Source organism: Bufo bufo, chromosome 2 (assembly GCF_905171765.1).
Source record: "Bufo bufo chromosome 2, aBufBuf1.1, whole genome shotgun sequence".
NCBI lineage: Eukaryota > Metazoa > Chordata > Amphibia > Anura > Bufonidae > Bufo > Bufo bufo.
Window position 1 is genome coordinate 18,216,014 of NC_053390.1, and position 16,504 is coordinate 18,232,517.

The 16,504-nt window shown below is 50.1% G+C and overlaps 1 protein-coding gene across 1 annotated transcript in view; it reads left to right on the top strand.

The window, feature by feature from the left end:
- The first annotated feature begins 3,337 nt into the window (after positions 1-3,337).
- LOC120991131 (gastrula zinc finger protein XlCGF57.1-like) overlaps positions 3,338-16,504 on the top strand; it is a 255,421-nt gene continuing 242,254 nt past the window's right edge. The window contains exons 1-2 of the mRNA XM_040420028.1: positions 3,338-3,386; positions 3,523-3,643. Coding sequence (XP_040275962.1) covers positions 3,523-3,643 — 121 coding nt within the window. The 5' untranslated portion in view covers positions 3,338-3,386. The remainder of the gene's footprint in view (positions 3,387-3,522; positions 3,644-16,504) is intronic.

Sequence of the window (16,504 nt, forward strand, 5' to 3'; positions counted from 1 at the left end):
TATATCACAAGGTGAGAGCCGTCATGTGCAGTGTATACACGTGTGTGCAGTGACATGTAATGGAGGAGCACCAGCCTCTTATATCACAGGGTAAGAGCCGTCATGTGCAGTGTATACACGTGTGTGCAGTGACATGTAATGGAGGAGCACCAGCCTCTTATATCACAAGGTAAGAGCCGTCATGTGCAGTGTATACACGTGTGTGCAGTGACATGTAATAGAGGAAACCAGCCTCTTATATCACAGGGTAAGAGCCGTCATGTGCAGTGTATACACGTGTGTGCAGTGACATGTAATGGAGGAAACCAGCCTCTTATATCACAAGGTAAGAGCCGTCATGTGCAGTGTATACACGTGTGTGCAGTGACATGTAATGGAGGAGCACCAGCCTCTTATATCACAAGGTAAGAGCCGTCATGTGCAGTGTATACACGTGTGTGCATTGACATGTAATGGAGGAGCACCAGCCTCTTATATCACAAGGTAAGAGCCGTCATGTGCAGTGTATACACGTGTGTGCAGTGACATGTAATGTAGGAAACCAGCCTCTTATATCACAAGGTAAGAGCCGTCATGTGCAGTGTATACACGTGTGTGCAGTGACATGTAATGGAGGAGCACCAGCCTCTTATATCACAAGGTGAGAGCCTTCATGTGCAGTGTATACACGTGTGTGCAGTGACATGTAATGGAGGACACCAGCCTCTTATATCACAGGGTAAGAGCCGTCATGTGCAGTGTATACACGTGTGTGCAGTGACATGTAATGGAGGAGCACCAGCCTCTTATATCACAAGGTAAGAGCCGTCATGTGCAGTGTATACACGTGTGTGCAGTGACATGTAATGGAGGAGCACAAGCCTCTTATATCACAAGGTAAGAGCCGTCATGTGCAGTGTATACACGTGTGTACAGTGACATGTAATGGAGGAAAGCAGCCTCTTATATCACAAGGTAAGAGCCGTCATGTGCAGTGTATACACGTGTGTGCAGTGACATGTAATGGAGGAGCACCAGCCTCTTATATCACAAGGTGAGAGCCTTCATGTGCAGTGTATACACGTGTGTCCAGTGACATGTAATGGAGGACACCAGCCTCTTATATCACAGGGTAAGAGCCGTCATGTGCAGTGTATACAGGTGTGTGCAGTGACATGTAATGGAGGACACCAGCCTCTTATATCACAGGGTAAGAGCCGTCATGTGCAGTGTATACACGTGTGTGCAGTGACATGTAATGGAGGAGCACCAGCCTCTTATATCACAAGGTAAGAGCCGTCATGTGCAGTGTATACACGTGTGTGCAGTGACATGTAATGGAGGAGCACAAGCCTCTTATATCACAAGGTAAGAGCCGTCATGTGCAGTGTATACACGTGTGTGCAGTGACATGTAATGGAGGAAACCAGCCTCTTATATCACAAGGTAAGACCCGTTATGTGCAGTGTATACACGTGTGTGCAGTGACATGTAATGGAGGAGCTCCATAGTTTCTTCTCACATTACATTAGAGGATACGTGTTCTTTATATGTCGGTCATATCCATAGGTCTCCAGTCACATGATGAGAGCGTGTCCTTCTGGCCTCCGTTGGTCCGGTATAGTAGACTACACTGCTCTATCAGAGACGTCCTGTGAAATCCGTGTTCCGCAGCGTATACATTGTAGATTATACATTGAGATAATGGGCAATGTCCGCCCCTGTGTGACTGTGTAGAGCTTGACCATTGCCGGCTGCAGGTTCATGTGGGCCCTTGGGCGATAGTCGCAGTGGGACCCCTTGTGGCATTTTTGCATGACCCATACGGCAGTGAAACTGCATGTATTATAATTATATATATATATATATATATAAAGTTGTAGTTTTTACTATTTTTGCATATATAAACCTTTTTGATGGCTTTTTATTCAATAAGGAAGCTCAGCACCGTGCCCCCCAGTAGTAGTAATTCTCCTTATAATGTGTGTCAGTACAAAAATCCCCCCTCTTAGTGCCCCTAGTTGAGCTAATATCCCCATATCGCTCCCATAATTTGTGCCAGTATAAAATACCCCTATATTCTGCCCCCATAGTGCTTCTTTCATCCCCTTCTCCATAGTTCCTCCCCATAATTTGCCGGTAAAAATGACCCCATATAGTGCCCCCATTGTGCTCATTTGCTCCCGGCCCTGAGCCTGACGTTGGAGCTTCTGTCAGAGGGAGATATTAGGGAACCCTCCGCACAGATGTTCTGCTGTCCTGGAGGAACAGCCGGGATCAGAGAAGAATCTGATCAGAGATCACCGTCTGCTGGATAAGGGGAACACTCCATGATGTGATGGAGACATCTCCAATCAGAGAGCAGCAGCCAGTGATCAGATTCTCCTCCTGCCCTGAAGGCACCAAGGACAGGAACTGATGTCCGTACACTTTCCAATGAGCCTTTATTATTCTTACAAAGGATTTAAAATCTCCCAGTCCATAAAAATGTCCAACCTCAGCTTCGTCTTGTTTTCATCTTCTGGGGCATGAGCTCCATTTCATCCTAGAGAGTTTATTTGAAAACTGCTCACGTATTTTCTCATGATAAAAATACATCGATAAGACTGGATCTGTCAGAAGGATCAACCCAAGATGGACATAACTGACCTTCTAATGAATCCTACAGAGGAGGATCAGTGATCTCACAGGTTCCTGTTCCTGTCCAGCAGGGCGGCAGTCTCTGTCATGGAGCCGTCATGGGCTCACAGGAAATATCCAGTAAACGTCATCAGATATTCTTCTTCTTTCCCCATTCAGCATAACAGCTCCTTAGAAGAAAGGAATTGTCTTCCCAGGGAAAGGAGACTTGGAGGAGGATATAGATGTAGAACTTTCTTCAACACCTCGGAGCCTGATGGAGAGGAGACTGGGAGTAGTTGTTTTCCTTCCACCATATACTGTGTCTAACTGATGAAGGTCTTCGCTGTGGGTTTTCTCTCTAGAACTTTACCTCATAAGTAGGGTGTCATTTAGTGAAGTGGGGGCTATATAAAGAATCCCACCCCTGGCAATGCCACTTATACCTGTATCCTCAGCATGTACTATTGTGGAGAAGGAGCTGTCTTCCACTGCCCGCCATTCACTCTCATAGACCAGAGGATACTTTGGGCCTGTGGTCTCCTTGGTGCTGGGACCTCAGCCTAGGGGGTGAGGAGCAGAATATTATTTCCCCCTGATAACTAAACCTAGAAGTGAAGGAGCTGAAGAGTCTGATCTATAGACAGATCTACAGGAGGCCATGTATTCAGTCACTGTGTGCTTGTGTCTCCACAGATGGATCCAGGAGGAGAAATCCACTAGAGAGATGTCCCCGTCCTCTGTATTCCCAGGACTGTCCAGAGGAGAAGGTCCCAGAGAACCCTCAGGTAGATGGAGCTGAGCCCTATACACATCTATATAGGGGGGTCCTGCAGTCATAGAGGGGTCATAGATTGTGGGGGTCTCTTCTGTGGATCTGTTAGATTTCCCACCTGTCTGCTGTATTGTACTGAATTGTTACAGATGACAAATCAGGGGGAAGATCTGACTGATATTAAAGTGGAGGATAAAGAAGAGAGGATGATGGACGATCCACCACGTCGGAGTGAGGTGGAGGAGGACATTCCAGGAGATGTCACCACAGGTATGGAATCATATATGGAGGAAGTGACTTCAGATTCTGTCCTTGGTGTCTTCAGGACAGGAGGAGAATCTGATCACCGGCTGCTGCTCTCTGATTGGAGATGTCTCCATCACATCATGAAGTGTTCCCCTTATCCAGCTGACGGCGATCTCTGATCAGATTCTTCTCTGATCCCGGCTGTTCCTGCAGGACATGACGGTCCGTCACATCCACACACCCACTGGGGATTATGCGGGCACAGATTTTGTGTCTGTGATATCGTGATGGACTACATGTACGCCATTGTGCGGGAATTACATGCCGCCAGTGACCTACATGTACCTCATTGTGCAGGAAAGGGTTAACACTTATTTTGGGCTCGTCAGCAGACATTACAAGAAATCCAGACATTTTGATTATTTCCTTTGTAAGCAGTTAAAGGGGTCGTGTCACTTCAGCAAATAGCATTTATTATATTCTTCAAAAAAACAGAAGTGGGGGGGGGGCACTACCGAGTTCCCTCGAACAACGAACCGGAATAACACGCCAACACATCTGAGCCTACTCGGTACTGTAAGCGGTGCCCATCATCCAATATCACATATTGTAAATCGGAATCAAAAGGAAAAGCAAAAGAAGAAGAGGCGGCACTCCCCAATGTCGTGTAAAACGCATCTTCACTTTATTTCTTCCCATGTGCATCATGGCAGGGATCACTAGTGAGGAAGGACATAGTACCTCTAGGCAAGCGTCGGTGCGGTAGCTGCTCCTTCGGTAAATATAACCCCCAGTGGAAGTATCAGAATTTTGGAGGAGAGCATCACAAGGTCATATAAAGCATTGTTGTATCATCTTTATGTAGATCGAGTAGGATTTTAAGATTTGCCAATTCCCAGGAGCGTCAGTGGTTGTCATGACGATCCTGGGTGGGGGCATATAAAGAGAGGCGCAATTGCGTGATGGCGTCAGTGGGAGCGCGAAACGGCCGACGCTACTTTCTTGTGCTTGTGTGGAATTATTGCATATGTCAGGATGTACATGGGAAGAAATAAAGTGCAGATTCATTTTAGACGACATTGGGGAATGCCGCCTCTTCTTCTTCTCCTTTTGATTCCAATTGACAAGTGGTAAGGCCGATTCATTGGCCTGTATTTGTGAGAGGGGCACTGTTGCCTATATCATGGCACCTCTGCCCCTCCTTCAATGAATGACGTGTCAACTCTGGCCTCGTTTCGTGCGTGAGGATTGCTTCTGTTCAAGCTCCTAGAAGTTCGTTTGTGCGCCTTGCAAACACTACTACCACAGCTACTGGATCAGGTAAGTGACTGCCACACTTGCAGTCTCGATCTCACAAGTCCGGCCGGCAGTGCCGGCTCCCTAGGTAACGGGGGAGCCACACTGCACCGGAGCGTCTGCCAGGCAGCTTCGGCTCCCACGTGGCATGAAACGTAGGGTGCAGGGGTCAGCGTGATCCCGATTCGAATTTCTCCCCCCTTAATGTCTGGCACGGGCCGCTGTGCCACTAGTTAGGCAGGTTCCTTGTCAGCAGTATGGCCCCCCCCCCCCCCCCCCTTATGCCCGCACTGGCCCATGTCATCTTTGCGGCGCACTTACCCGATCGTCCTGCTTGTGCTCTTCTCCACGAGCTGCAGGAGGCTGGTAACTGTGTGGGCTCCCCCTGGTGGCCGCTGGAGCCGACACAGTCCATGGGGCAGCGTTGGATGGTGCAGGCTCCCTCTGGTGGTGACTGCCGGCAGTGCAGTCCATGGCTCTGTGCTCTGTGTTGGCTCCATCTAGTGGCCACCAGAGCTATGACCACCTTGGGGAGATTTAGTTAGGGTTGTGCCAGGATCGGCTGGCTGAGAACTATGTACCTGAAGCAGTAGAGTTATGCCGGAACTGCTGTATAGAGGGTAGCCTGAGGGGGGCTACCCCAGTGTGGATTATGTGTTGAAAAAGGGGGGGTTGGGTGGGCAGACGTGCCGGAGAACGTGCGGCAGCAGGTACCTTCGGCTGCCTTTTTAACCCTGTGTGGCCCCGCACAAACCCAGCAATGCCTTCATTGCTTAACACTTGTGCCAGGATCGGCTGGCTGAGAACTATGTACCTGTACCTACCTGAAGCAGTAGAGTTATGCCGGAACTGCTGTATAGAGGGTAGCCTGAAGGGGCCAAAAACCACACGGATGCAGGAAAGGTTAGGATCTGTGTATTCTAAATGAAATTACAACAAATAATTGAATGCAAGTGACATTTCCTGTTGAGGATCAGGAACATAACGTGCGTAGCATGCAGATTTCCACCTGCCCAATTTCTGAATGACGTGTGCCGGTACATTATTTTTGGAGGTAGCGGAGGCGGCACCTATACGAAATGAATGCCCGGTGATGGCTAACGGGTTGCCCCCTGACGAGGAGACCAAGAGGCGAACGTATCTGAGGAAGGTCTGAATGTTCAAGGGAAACCCATCCAGCAGGAAGAGGGGGCCCTCCGCAGGCACGTTCCCGGAATACCGCAACCATTCGCGTAGGACCGTCACCGGGCACCACTTGTTGTTGGTGACAAAGTACCTGACCTGCACGGATTCCCCAGGTCGGCCTGTCTTGCTGGAGTCCAAGCTGAGGATGAGATGCGTACCATCCCAAACCAGTTGGTTCCTCCGCAAGAATTTGTTTGATGATCGTACACAAGTGAACTCCCCTGGCCTGAGGAACCCGTAGAAGGCCAGATACAATGCCGCCCTGACGAGTGAGCTAATATATCGGCCGAAGGGGTCATTGGCCAGAGCATCCGACACTGTCCTAACCATGTTGCCGGTGAAAGGTTGCCTGGCAGGCTTTTTCCTGATAGCCTGTTTCTGGATGCCCCTCAGCAAGGATTTGATTGGATGGGCCGTGAACAGCGATGGTTGATCCGGGAACTGTACATACCAATGATGCTGTATGCCCGCGAGGTACAGCTTAATGGTGCTATAACATAGATTCAGCTGTGAGTGGCAAAAAGCTATAAACGCCAGCAGGCAAGTGATAGGACCTTCCCCGGCCGGAGGGTAAGAGAATTTGAACCTGTTAAACAAACGCCAGGCCATCCTGTACGCCTTTCGTGTATTGCTGGACAGAGAATCGGACATGAGGTTCTTAGCCATCTGGAGAAAAGGTGCTACTCCAACAATAGCTGGCCATGAGGCGGGGTTGGTGTTTGGAAGAGATCTGCCTCTGGAAAGACCTGAAAGAAGAGGGGAAAGTTAAACCGAGATAGAGCATCGGCTGCAACATTACGTTGGAGACTTATGTGTGTGCATATGAAATTGAAATTGTTTTGCAGAGCCAGCCACACCAGCTTTTGCACAAACGCCATGATGTGCCTGGAGGCTGACCTGCCCTTCATTAGGATGTCAGCGAGAGCCTCATTGTCGGTCAAAAACAGGACTGTTTGGTTGCTCCACTGTGCCCCCCACGTGACGGCTGCTGCTACTATGGGCAGTGCCATCTTAAGAGCATTATAGGCCCCCGGGCAATACAGTGCACTGGGGCCCTGTCTACACAATCACGCACTAGAATAAAAATGCAAATTATCAATAAGGCGATATTTATTGGTACTTTCAACAAAATCAGTGTTTAATATAGGAATAATATATAGGGGGGGCACAAAGATACCACAGTCAAAAATGGGGGGGCAAAAACAAAATAAGTATATATAAATAAGATTACAAAATATGAGAGAATTGCGGTCTGCAGGGATACATTTATAATAAAACTATTTACTTACAAAAGAAGCTGTTCAGTCGTCTGCTGTGCCGTCCTCTGCTTGCTTCCGTGGATTCTTTCCCCTTCTTTCTGTCTCTCGTCAGTGCGCAGGCGCACTGTTATGGTGGATCTGTGGAAGACACACTGTTATGGGGGCATCTGTGGATGACAGTGTTATTATGCCTCTCATTAGCCCCCATATGCTGCCTCTCATCATTAGCCCCCATATGCTGCCTCTCATCATTAGCCCCCATATGCTGCCTCTCATCATTAGCCCCCATATGCCTCATCATTAGCCCCCATATGCCTCACATCATTAGCCCCATATGCCTCTCATCATTAGCCCCATATGCCTCTCATCATTAGCCCCCATATGCCTCATCATTAGCCCCCATATGCCTCTCATCATTAGCCCCCATATGCCTCTCATCATTAGCCCCCATATGCCTCTCCATTAGCCCCCATATGCCTCTCCATTAGCCCCCATATGCCTCTCCATTAGCCCCCATATGCCTCATTAGCCCCCATATGCCTCATTAGCCCCCATATGCCTCTCCATTAGCCCCCATATGCCTCTCCATTAGCCCCCATATGCCTCATTAGCCCCCATATGCCTCTCCATTAGCCCCCATATGCCTCTCCATTAGCCCCCATATGCCTCTCCATTAGCCCCCATATGCCTCATTAGCCCCCATATGCCTCTCCATTAGCCCCCATATGCCTCTCCATTAGCCCCCATATGCCTCATTAGCCCCCATATGCCTCTCCATTAGCCCCCATATGCCTCATTAGCCCCCATATGCCTCTCCATTAGCCCCCATATGCCTCTCCATTAGCCCCCATATGCCTCATTAGCCCCCATATGCCTCTCCATTAGCCCCCATATGCCTCATTAGCCCCCATATGCCTCATTAGCCCCCATATGCCTCTCCATTAGCCCCCATATGCCTCATTAGCCCCCATATGCCTCTCCATTAGCCCCCATATGCCTCTCCATTAGCCCCCATATGCCTCTCCATTAGCCCCCATATGCCTCTCCATTAGCCCCCATATGCCTCTCCATTAGCCCCCATATGCCTCTCCATTAGCCCCCATATGCCTCATTAGCCCCCATATGCCTCTCCATTAGCCCCCATATGCCTCTCCATTAGCCCCCATATGCCTCTCCATTAGCCCCCATATGCCTCATTAGCCCCCATATGCCTCTCCATTAGCCCCCATATGCCTCTCCATTAGCCCCCATATGCCTCATTAGCCCCCATATGCCTCTCCATTAGCCCCCATATGCCTCATTAGCCCCCATATGCCTCTCCATTAGCCCCCATATGCCTCTCCATTAGCCCCCATATGCCTCATTAGCCCCCATATGCCTCTCCATTAGCCCCCATATGCGTCATTAGACCCCATATGCCTCTCCATTAGCCCCCATATGCCTCTCCATTAGCCCCCATATGCCTCTCCATTAGCCCCCATATGCCTCATTAGCCCCCATATGCCTCATTAGCCCCCATATGCCTCTCCATTAGCCCCCATATGCCTCATTAGCCCCCATATGCCTCTCCATTAGCCCCCATATGCCTCTCCATTAGCCCCCATATGCCTCTCCATTAGCCCCCATATGCCTCTCCATTAGCCCCCATATGCCTCTCCATTAGCCCCCATATGCCTCTCCATTAGCCCCCATATGCCTCTCCATTAGCCCCCATATGCCTCTCCATTAGCCCCCATATGCCTCATTAGCCCCCATATGCCTCTCCATTAGCCCCCATATGCCTCTCCATTAGCCCCCATATGCCTCATTAGCCCCCATATGCCTCTCCATTAGCCCCCATATGCCTCTCCATTAGCCCCCATATGCCTCATTAGCCCCCATATGCCTCTCCATTAGCCCCCATATGCCTCTCCATTAGCCCCCATATGCCTCATTAGCCCCCATATGCCTCTCCATTAGCCCCCATATGCCTCATTAGCCCCCATATGCCTCTCCATTAGCCCCCATATGCCTCTCCATTAGCCCCCATATGCCTCATTAGCCCCCATATGCCTCTCCATTAGCCCCCATATGCCTCTCCATTAGCCCCCATATGCCTCATTAGCCCCCATATGCCTCTCCATTAGCCCCCATATGCCTCTCCATTAGCCCCCATATGCCTCATTAGCCCCCATATGCCTCTCCATTAGCCCCCATATGCCTCTCCATTAGCCCCCCATATGCCTCTCTCCATTAGCCCCCCATATGCCTCTCTCCATTAGCCCCCCATATGCCTCTCCATTAGCCCCCCATATGCCTCTCCATTAGCCCCCATATGCCTCTCCATTAGCCCCCTTATGCCCCCAGCAGCCACATTTTCTTATAAAATAAAAAATCACTTACCTCTCCTGCTCCTGGACGCCGCCTGCCTCTCCTCAGTCGACTCTGTGCTCTGAACTGGCGCGCACAGCGTGAGGTCACAGAGCGCCCTCACGCTGTGCGCAGCCCTGCACAGCCGACAGCCGAGGACCAGGAAGTGGTGAGTACAGAGCGTTCACCACTTCCTGGTCTCTCGGTTCTAATGAGCGCTTCCATAATGGAAGCGCTCATTAGTATTCAACTGGGGGGGCAACCTGTGTGTGTTAGGCGGCCGTTCCCGCGGGTGGTGGGTTCACTGGGCAGGCGGGCCCCCAGGCAAGTGGGGCCCCCGGGCAACTGCCCAGCGTGCCCATTGGAAAAGACGGCCCTGACTATGGGATAAATCTCAAAGAGTGAGGAACTCCTTGAAAACCCTGAGATGCTGGAGACCTCTACCGGCCATGACTGGGCGAACCAGTGAGTGCCATGAATGGCTGCAAAGCCGGCAGCGGGCGAGGCGTCTGTATGGATCACTGGGGAATTACTGGATGCCACCGGGATGAAGAGGGAAACCCCGTTCCACTGGCAGAGGAAGTTGTCCCACATTAACAAGTCATAAATGGCGTCTTGGTCCAGGTGGATTGGACTGTCTTGGCAGGGTGCTAGCAGGAGGAGTGCCAGGAGCCTTGAAATGAAGGACCTGCCCTGCGGCATGATGCGCATGTCAAAATTCAACATTCCAAGGAGTGACTGAAGATCTGCCCTGGTGGTTACCCTCACTTGTGCTAGTCTATGAACGACAGTCTTGATTCTGTCCAGTTTGTCCAGAGGAAGACTGGCCTTCATGTCCACTGTGTTCAAGCGGATGCCTAGAAAAGTGATCTCAGTGCTGGGTCCCTCCACCTTGTGTGGGGCCAATGGAATACTCAGGTCTGAAAACGCAGTGCGCAGGACTTGTAAATCTTGCGGTACTTGATCTGGGGATTCTATCAGGAGAAAATCATCTAAGTAGTGGATGACATGGTTCGCCCTGAAGGTGTTGGTCAACACCCAATGCAGCGCGCTGGCCAGCTGGTCAAACAACCAGGGGCTGGACTTTGACCCGAAGGTCAGTTTACTGGCGAAATAATAAGCACCCTGCCATTTCATGCCATGCCACTGCCATAACTCAGGATGAATGGGAAGTAACTTGAAGGCATCGGTGATGTCTGCTTTTGACAGCCAGGTGCCTCTGCCTAACCTGATTATGACCTGTATGGCTTCGTCTATAGATGCGTATTTCATAGTGAATTCCTCGGATGGAATCAGAGAGTTCAAGCTTGGTATGTGTAAAGAATGTGGGGCGGACAAGTCATAGATTAGGCGTTTTTTATTATTGAATTTGCCGGTCACAATGCCTACTGGATTAACTCTCCAGCATGCGAAGGGAGGTTGGTTGAACGGCCCTATCAAGTACCCCCGGTCTAGCTCAGTGTGGATCAACTGGGTCTCTGGCTGCGGACTGCAAATTGTCACATTCGAATGTGGTTTGAGGAAGCGCCAGAAGCCCTGTATGAAAACCGTGTGTCAAGCCGTGGATGAGGAACTGGACCCAGGCTGGGTGTGGATGTTCAGCCAAGAATACCGCCAGCAGACCCACGTTGACCACGCTTAGTCACGATGGGCCTTGATTCCTTTGAGGGCACGCTGCGCGTGGATGGGCCCTAAAACAAGTCGCACACAGGTGCAGCGACCTGCACTGGTTGTAGTGACAAATGGCGTAGTTATAATTGTTACATATCTGGCTCCTGCCAAGGTATTTAATGGGACGACCTAACTTATCAACCCTGGAAGCTGGCTTGGTATTTGATGGACCTGGGGCAGAGTAAGGTAGTGCTGGATCTGCTATGTGGACCATCTGAGAACACCAACCCGTAGTATGGGAGTACGAGTTGCAGACAGTGCAGGTTGGAGCTTTGAGCCCTGCAAAATGGCGGCAGAACAATTCTGTGTCTATGTCAGACCAATCCAGCACGCGCTGACACTGAACAAGGGCAGCTGCTGCCTTGGCTGAGAATGACCGGTGATATTCGAAGAATGCTGAGCCGCCATATTTGTAACCTAATTCCACCACTTTATACATATATAGATCTAGCTCGGCCCTCCTATGCGGGTTGACTGTGCAAATCACGTCCCGATATAAACTGAACGCCAGAACGAATTCCATGGCGTTCAACTTCCTGTTGAGCCTAGCGTCCTTAGACTTCAGGATTACCGAGACTTCCCCACACGCAATGATTCTATTGTCCGGGGCCTCATGTGTCGCAATGAGCAGGGACGCCAGGTTGACGTCTTTGCCCTCCAATATGTCCTGCCTGATACTGGCTGGAATAAAGTGGGATGGGGCAATTGAAGGAAAGTGGAATGACCCACCCGAAGCGCCGGATGGCCCTGCCACAGGTTCCGCCGGTGTTGGTGTCGCTGATGCTGCCGCCGCAGACCTGGCTTCCACCGATTCCATTCTGGCCTGAAGGTCTGACATGAATGATGCCATACCGTTGATCATGGCGTGTAGTTGGGTGAGTGACGTCTGAATGGTACCCATGGAAACCTCGTCCTGACTCACTGGTGGTACATCAGACATCAGAAGACGATATAACTCGGCTTTTCTTGCTGATGCCGGAAAGGGGATGCCCCTTCGGCGCAGCTCGGCGGACAACTTCGGTATGGTCCAGGAACGTAAAGAGGGTCCCACGCTTCGCTCCGACTGGGTGTCCCCACTATCCCGCGATGCGGAAGATCCTCCAGGTGTGAGTTCTTGCGACATCTTCCTATTGGTTATTAATTGAGAGCTATCAGAACCCCCCTTTTTCCCAGGCTGCGAAGTATGACCTCGTGTCCGTGTGCCTGGCCAGTGAGGGGCCTGTCCGCCCTGCGGGTGCCGTGGCTGACAAGCGTGCTACTGCCACCTGCGTTATAGCCCCCAGTGGTCTCCCGGGCTGTGAGGCCCGAAGACGGGACAGGCCCTGGCCAGTGTCGGAGTACCCCAGGAGTGACCATGACTGAGAAGACGTCCCGGTACGTGTGCCTGTGGGCGTGACAGGACTTTGTGCTGATGTTCAAATGAGCAGTGGTGTGCCTGTAGGCGTGACAGGCCTTCGACCAGCCTGTGGACGTGCGCGTAGTGTATGCCAAGACTGCCTGTGGACGTGACAGGACTTTATAGCGAGTCTGTGGACGTGACAGACGTTGTAACACGAACACCTGTAGTCATGACAGGGTTTTTTTCTTTTTTTTTTCTTTATCGAATGCCTGTAGTCGTGACAGGATTGTATCGCAAGTCTGAAGACGTGACATACGCGTTTGACTGCCCGTGGTCGTGACAGGACTTATGTGAGTCTGAGGTCGTGACAGACTTTTTTATTTTTTTTATTTTTTATTGTGGGTAAACCCTCCACCGTGGACCTAACGCCATGGATGACTGACTGTTTGTGCTACGTCGGAACAAAATACATACCTTGTCTTCTGTAAATGCCAATGGTGGCACACAATGTTACCCGAACTGTGAAAACATGAACATGGGTTGTTTTATTTTATTTGTTTTATTATTATTTAAACATTTTTTTTGTTTTGTTTTTTTTTAGAACCATCTAATGCAGAACCCCACCTAAATGCCATCCCTGGCGCACAGGTGCCGACAAAGTGCAGGGAAACCAACGAACCGGTCGCAGCCCCTAACCTTTGTTATGCCAATGTCTCTTATGTTTTATGTACCATTTTTTATTTATTTATTTATTTATTAGGCCCACACACATAATGAGATACCGCCCAGATGAGGGTGGGTAACACAGTGTTGTTATCTTGTGGTGCGGTCATGCTGATGGAATGCGACCGGCACCTGTGGACCACACTGCTTATGCCAAATACTAAGGTAGGCCTGAAAATGCCGCATGGGGCCATGAACACCTTTGGACGTAGTAATACCTTAAATCCTGACCATGCCGCCCCACAGAACCAGCGGTGCAAATGGCGACCTACACCAGCCACAGAGGGGGGTTCAACTTGCAGCCGCTTGACCCAGATGCCAGAACTGCGGCCTGCCGCCGATCCCCCAAATCCCCCGACCGCAGCCGCCAGCCGCCCCCAGGTGGCGCCGAGCAGAACGAGCCCAGCCGCTGAGCCGTGCGGCCAAGAAATGCGATCTGCGCCGCACATCGTCCACCGGCCAGCAGACCGGAGCGCGCCGGTCTCTGCCTCCCCCCCCCTTCTGCGTTCCACCAGAGTGCCGCCCTTGTCTTACTTGGAGTCGCGATGACGCGACCTGCACGCGCTGCTCGACCCGAACCTGAACGACCTTGAAGTGCTCTGCCTCAGACGTGCCGGAGAACGTGCGGCAGCAGGTACCTTCGGCTGCCTTTTTAACCCTGTGTGGCCCCGCCTCCCCCGGCACAAACCCAGCAATGCCTTCATTGCTTAACACTTGTTAAAAAAAAAAAAAAAAAAAAGGAGAAAAATAGGGGGATAAATAAAAAGAAAGAAAAAAAAAATACATGCTTTTGATTGACGGAGTTGCTTTTAGGGAGGGGGCGACATACTTGTTCAGTGCTAGTCAGAGGATCTCCGTGTTGTTGGTCGCACGCCTCTACGCCTGGCGGTATGTCTTACGCAAGGATCTTACATGTCATTTTATTCCAGGATCTGTGTCGTCCTTCTTCAAATATATTCTGCACGTTGTTCAACCATCAGGGATATGTCACGTGCTTCAGACATAGTGGAGGCTTCAGTCGACGAGAACCCCGCCAGGATGTCAGAAGGGGGCAGTGTGTCGTCTCTTCGCACTTGGACCATCCCTAGGTTGATGACGGAGTTGTCCAGAAGGAGTATTTCGTATCCCGCTGCTGCTAGGAAGGCCGAGTTATACTGGTTACTGGTCGTTAACTCAGGCCGTCAGCAGCAGCAAGAGGTCTCCATGATCACAATTCAGAATTCTCTGACACAAATTCATCTGATGTTGAATAACTTGACTTCATCTGTCACAGATGTGCAAACCAGGTTGGAAGCGGTTGAGTCTCGTAGTCCTGTCACATCTACGGCGACAGGGGCAGGTGTCCCTGTGACAGCGCCCAGTATTATGCCAGCACATTTTGTTCCTGCTAATCTAAAGAAGGACATCCTGGAAGGTAGGGATGTCAATCTAGCATCCTTACTGGTCGCTACCCGGGATCTTTCTGATAGTAGGGTAATTGCTTGTGGGGATGTGTCAGTGATCCTGAAAGGCCGGGACCACAGGCTGAACCGCAAGCTCACAGTACCTGAGTTTGTTCTTGCGTTTAGTTTATACAGAGACGTAATCTGTTCAGTTCCTCCTGAGAGAAGGGAAGAACTTGATTTGTATTTATTTAGGATAACGGAGTTGGGATACAAGTATGGTGGTAGTTCCTTCTACGACTACCATTGTTATTTCTCGGCCAAGGCAGCTGCCACTTTAAGTCAGTTCCAGTTTCTCACAAACTGGGCTAACATTGATACGGAGATATTTTGTAGCCATTTCGCCGGGCTTAAGGCACCATCGTGCTCCCTATGCCAATCAATTTACCATTCTACTGTGTGGTGTCATAAGGCTGCTCCAAGTGAGGGGTCCAGTTCTACAGGTCCTGTTCCCGGCCCGTCCGATCCACACAGATCCTCTGGTTTAGTTGACAAGCTGGGTAGACCCATCAAACTACTTGGCAGGTCATAGATTTGCAATAATTTCAACCACGCATCCTGTAACTTCAGTCAGTGCCGCTTGCTACACATATGTACTAACTGCTTCAGAGCCCACCCTAAAGTAGTCTGTTCATTAAAATCAGATAATAATTACATGTGTGTTGTTAATATAGTTCGGTTGCAACAGTTCTTACGCAGGTATCCTGACCCAGGCTTCGTGGAGTTCCTTAGTACAGGGTTTATGTTCGGTTTCCACACCGGGATGGGGGCCCTTCCAGAGTCTACACACGAGTGCAGGAACTTACAGTCTGCTGACCATCACCCCGATGTCTCCGATAGATTAATCTCAGCGGAATTAGTCAAAGGTTTCCTGATAGGCCCTTTTTCGTCATCACTCTTTGAACGGTGGAGAGTCAACCCGATAGGAGTCGTGTTCGGTAAATTCAGTAATAAAGAGAGTTTGATTATCGACCTATCCGCCCCGCATGGTACCCCCATACCTACCATCAACTCTCTAATTCCATCAGAAGAAGTTAGTATGAGATATGCCACCATAGATCAAGCCATCGCTCTTATCTTACACTTAGGTCCCGGCACCATCCTTTCTAAAGCTGATATTGCAGACGCCTTCAAATTACTACCGATCAAACCGTCCCTCTGGCAGTGGTATGGTGTCAAATGGAGGGGCCTTTATTATTTTGCTTCGAATCTTACATTCGGATCTATAAGTAGCTCATGGTTATTCGACCAGTTAGCCAAGGCTCTCCACTGGATTTTAGTCCATGAATTCCACTGTAACAATATTATTCACTACCTGGATGATTTTTTAATTATTGAGCGTCCTGACGCTCCCCCCAAAGACCTTCATTTGCTACTGGAGTGTTTCAGACAATTAGGGGTTCCTGTCTCTCCCAAGAAAGTGGAAGGTCCCTCCGCAGTCATCACATTCCTTGGTATAGAATTGGACACCCAGAACATGGTTGCCAGGTTGCCAAGGGACAAATTACAGAGAATCAGGGAAGTCGTTCATAGTTTCACGTCAACTAGAGTGATTAAGAAAGTACAGCTTCAGTCTCTGTTAGGTATGCTGAATTTTGCGATGCGCATAATTCCCCAAGAT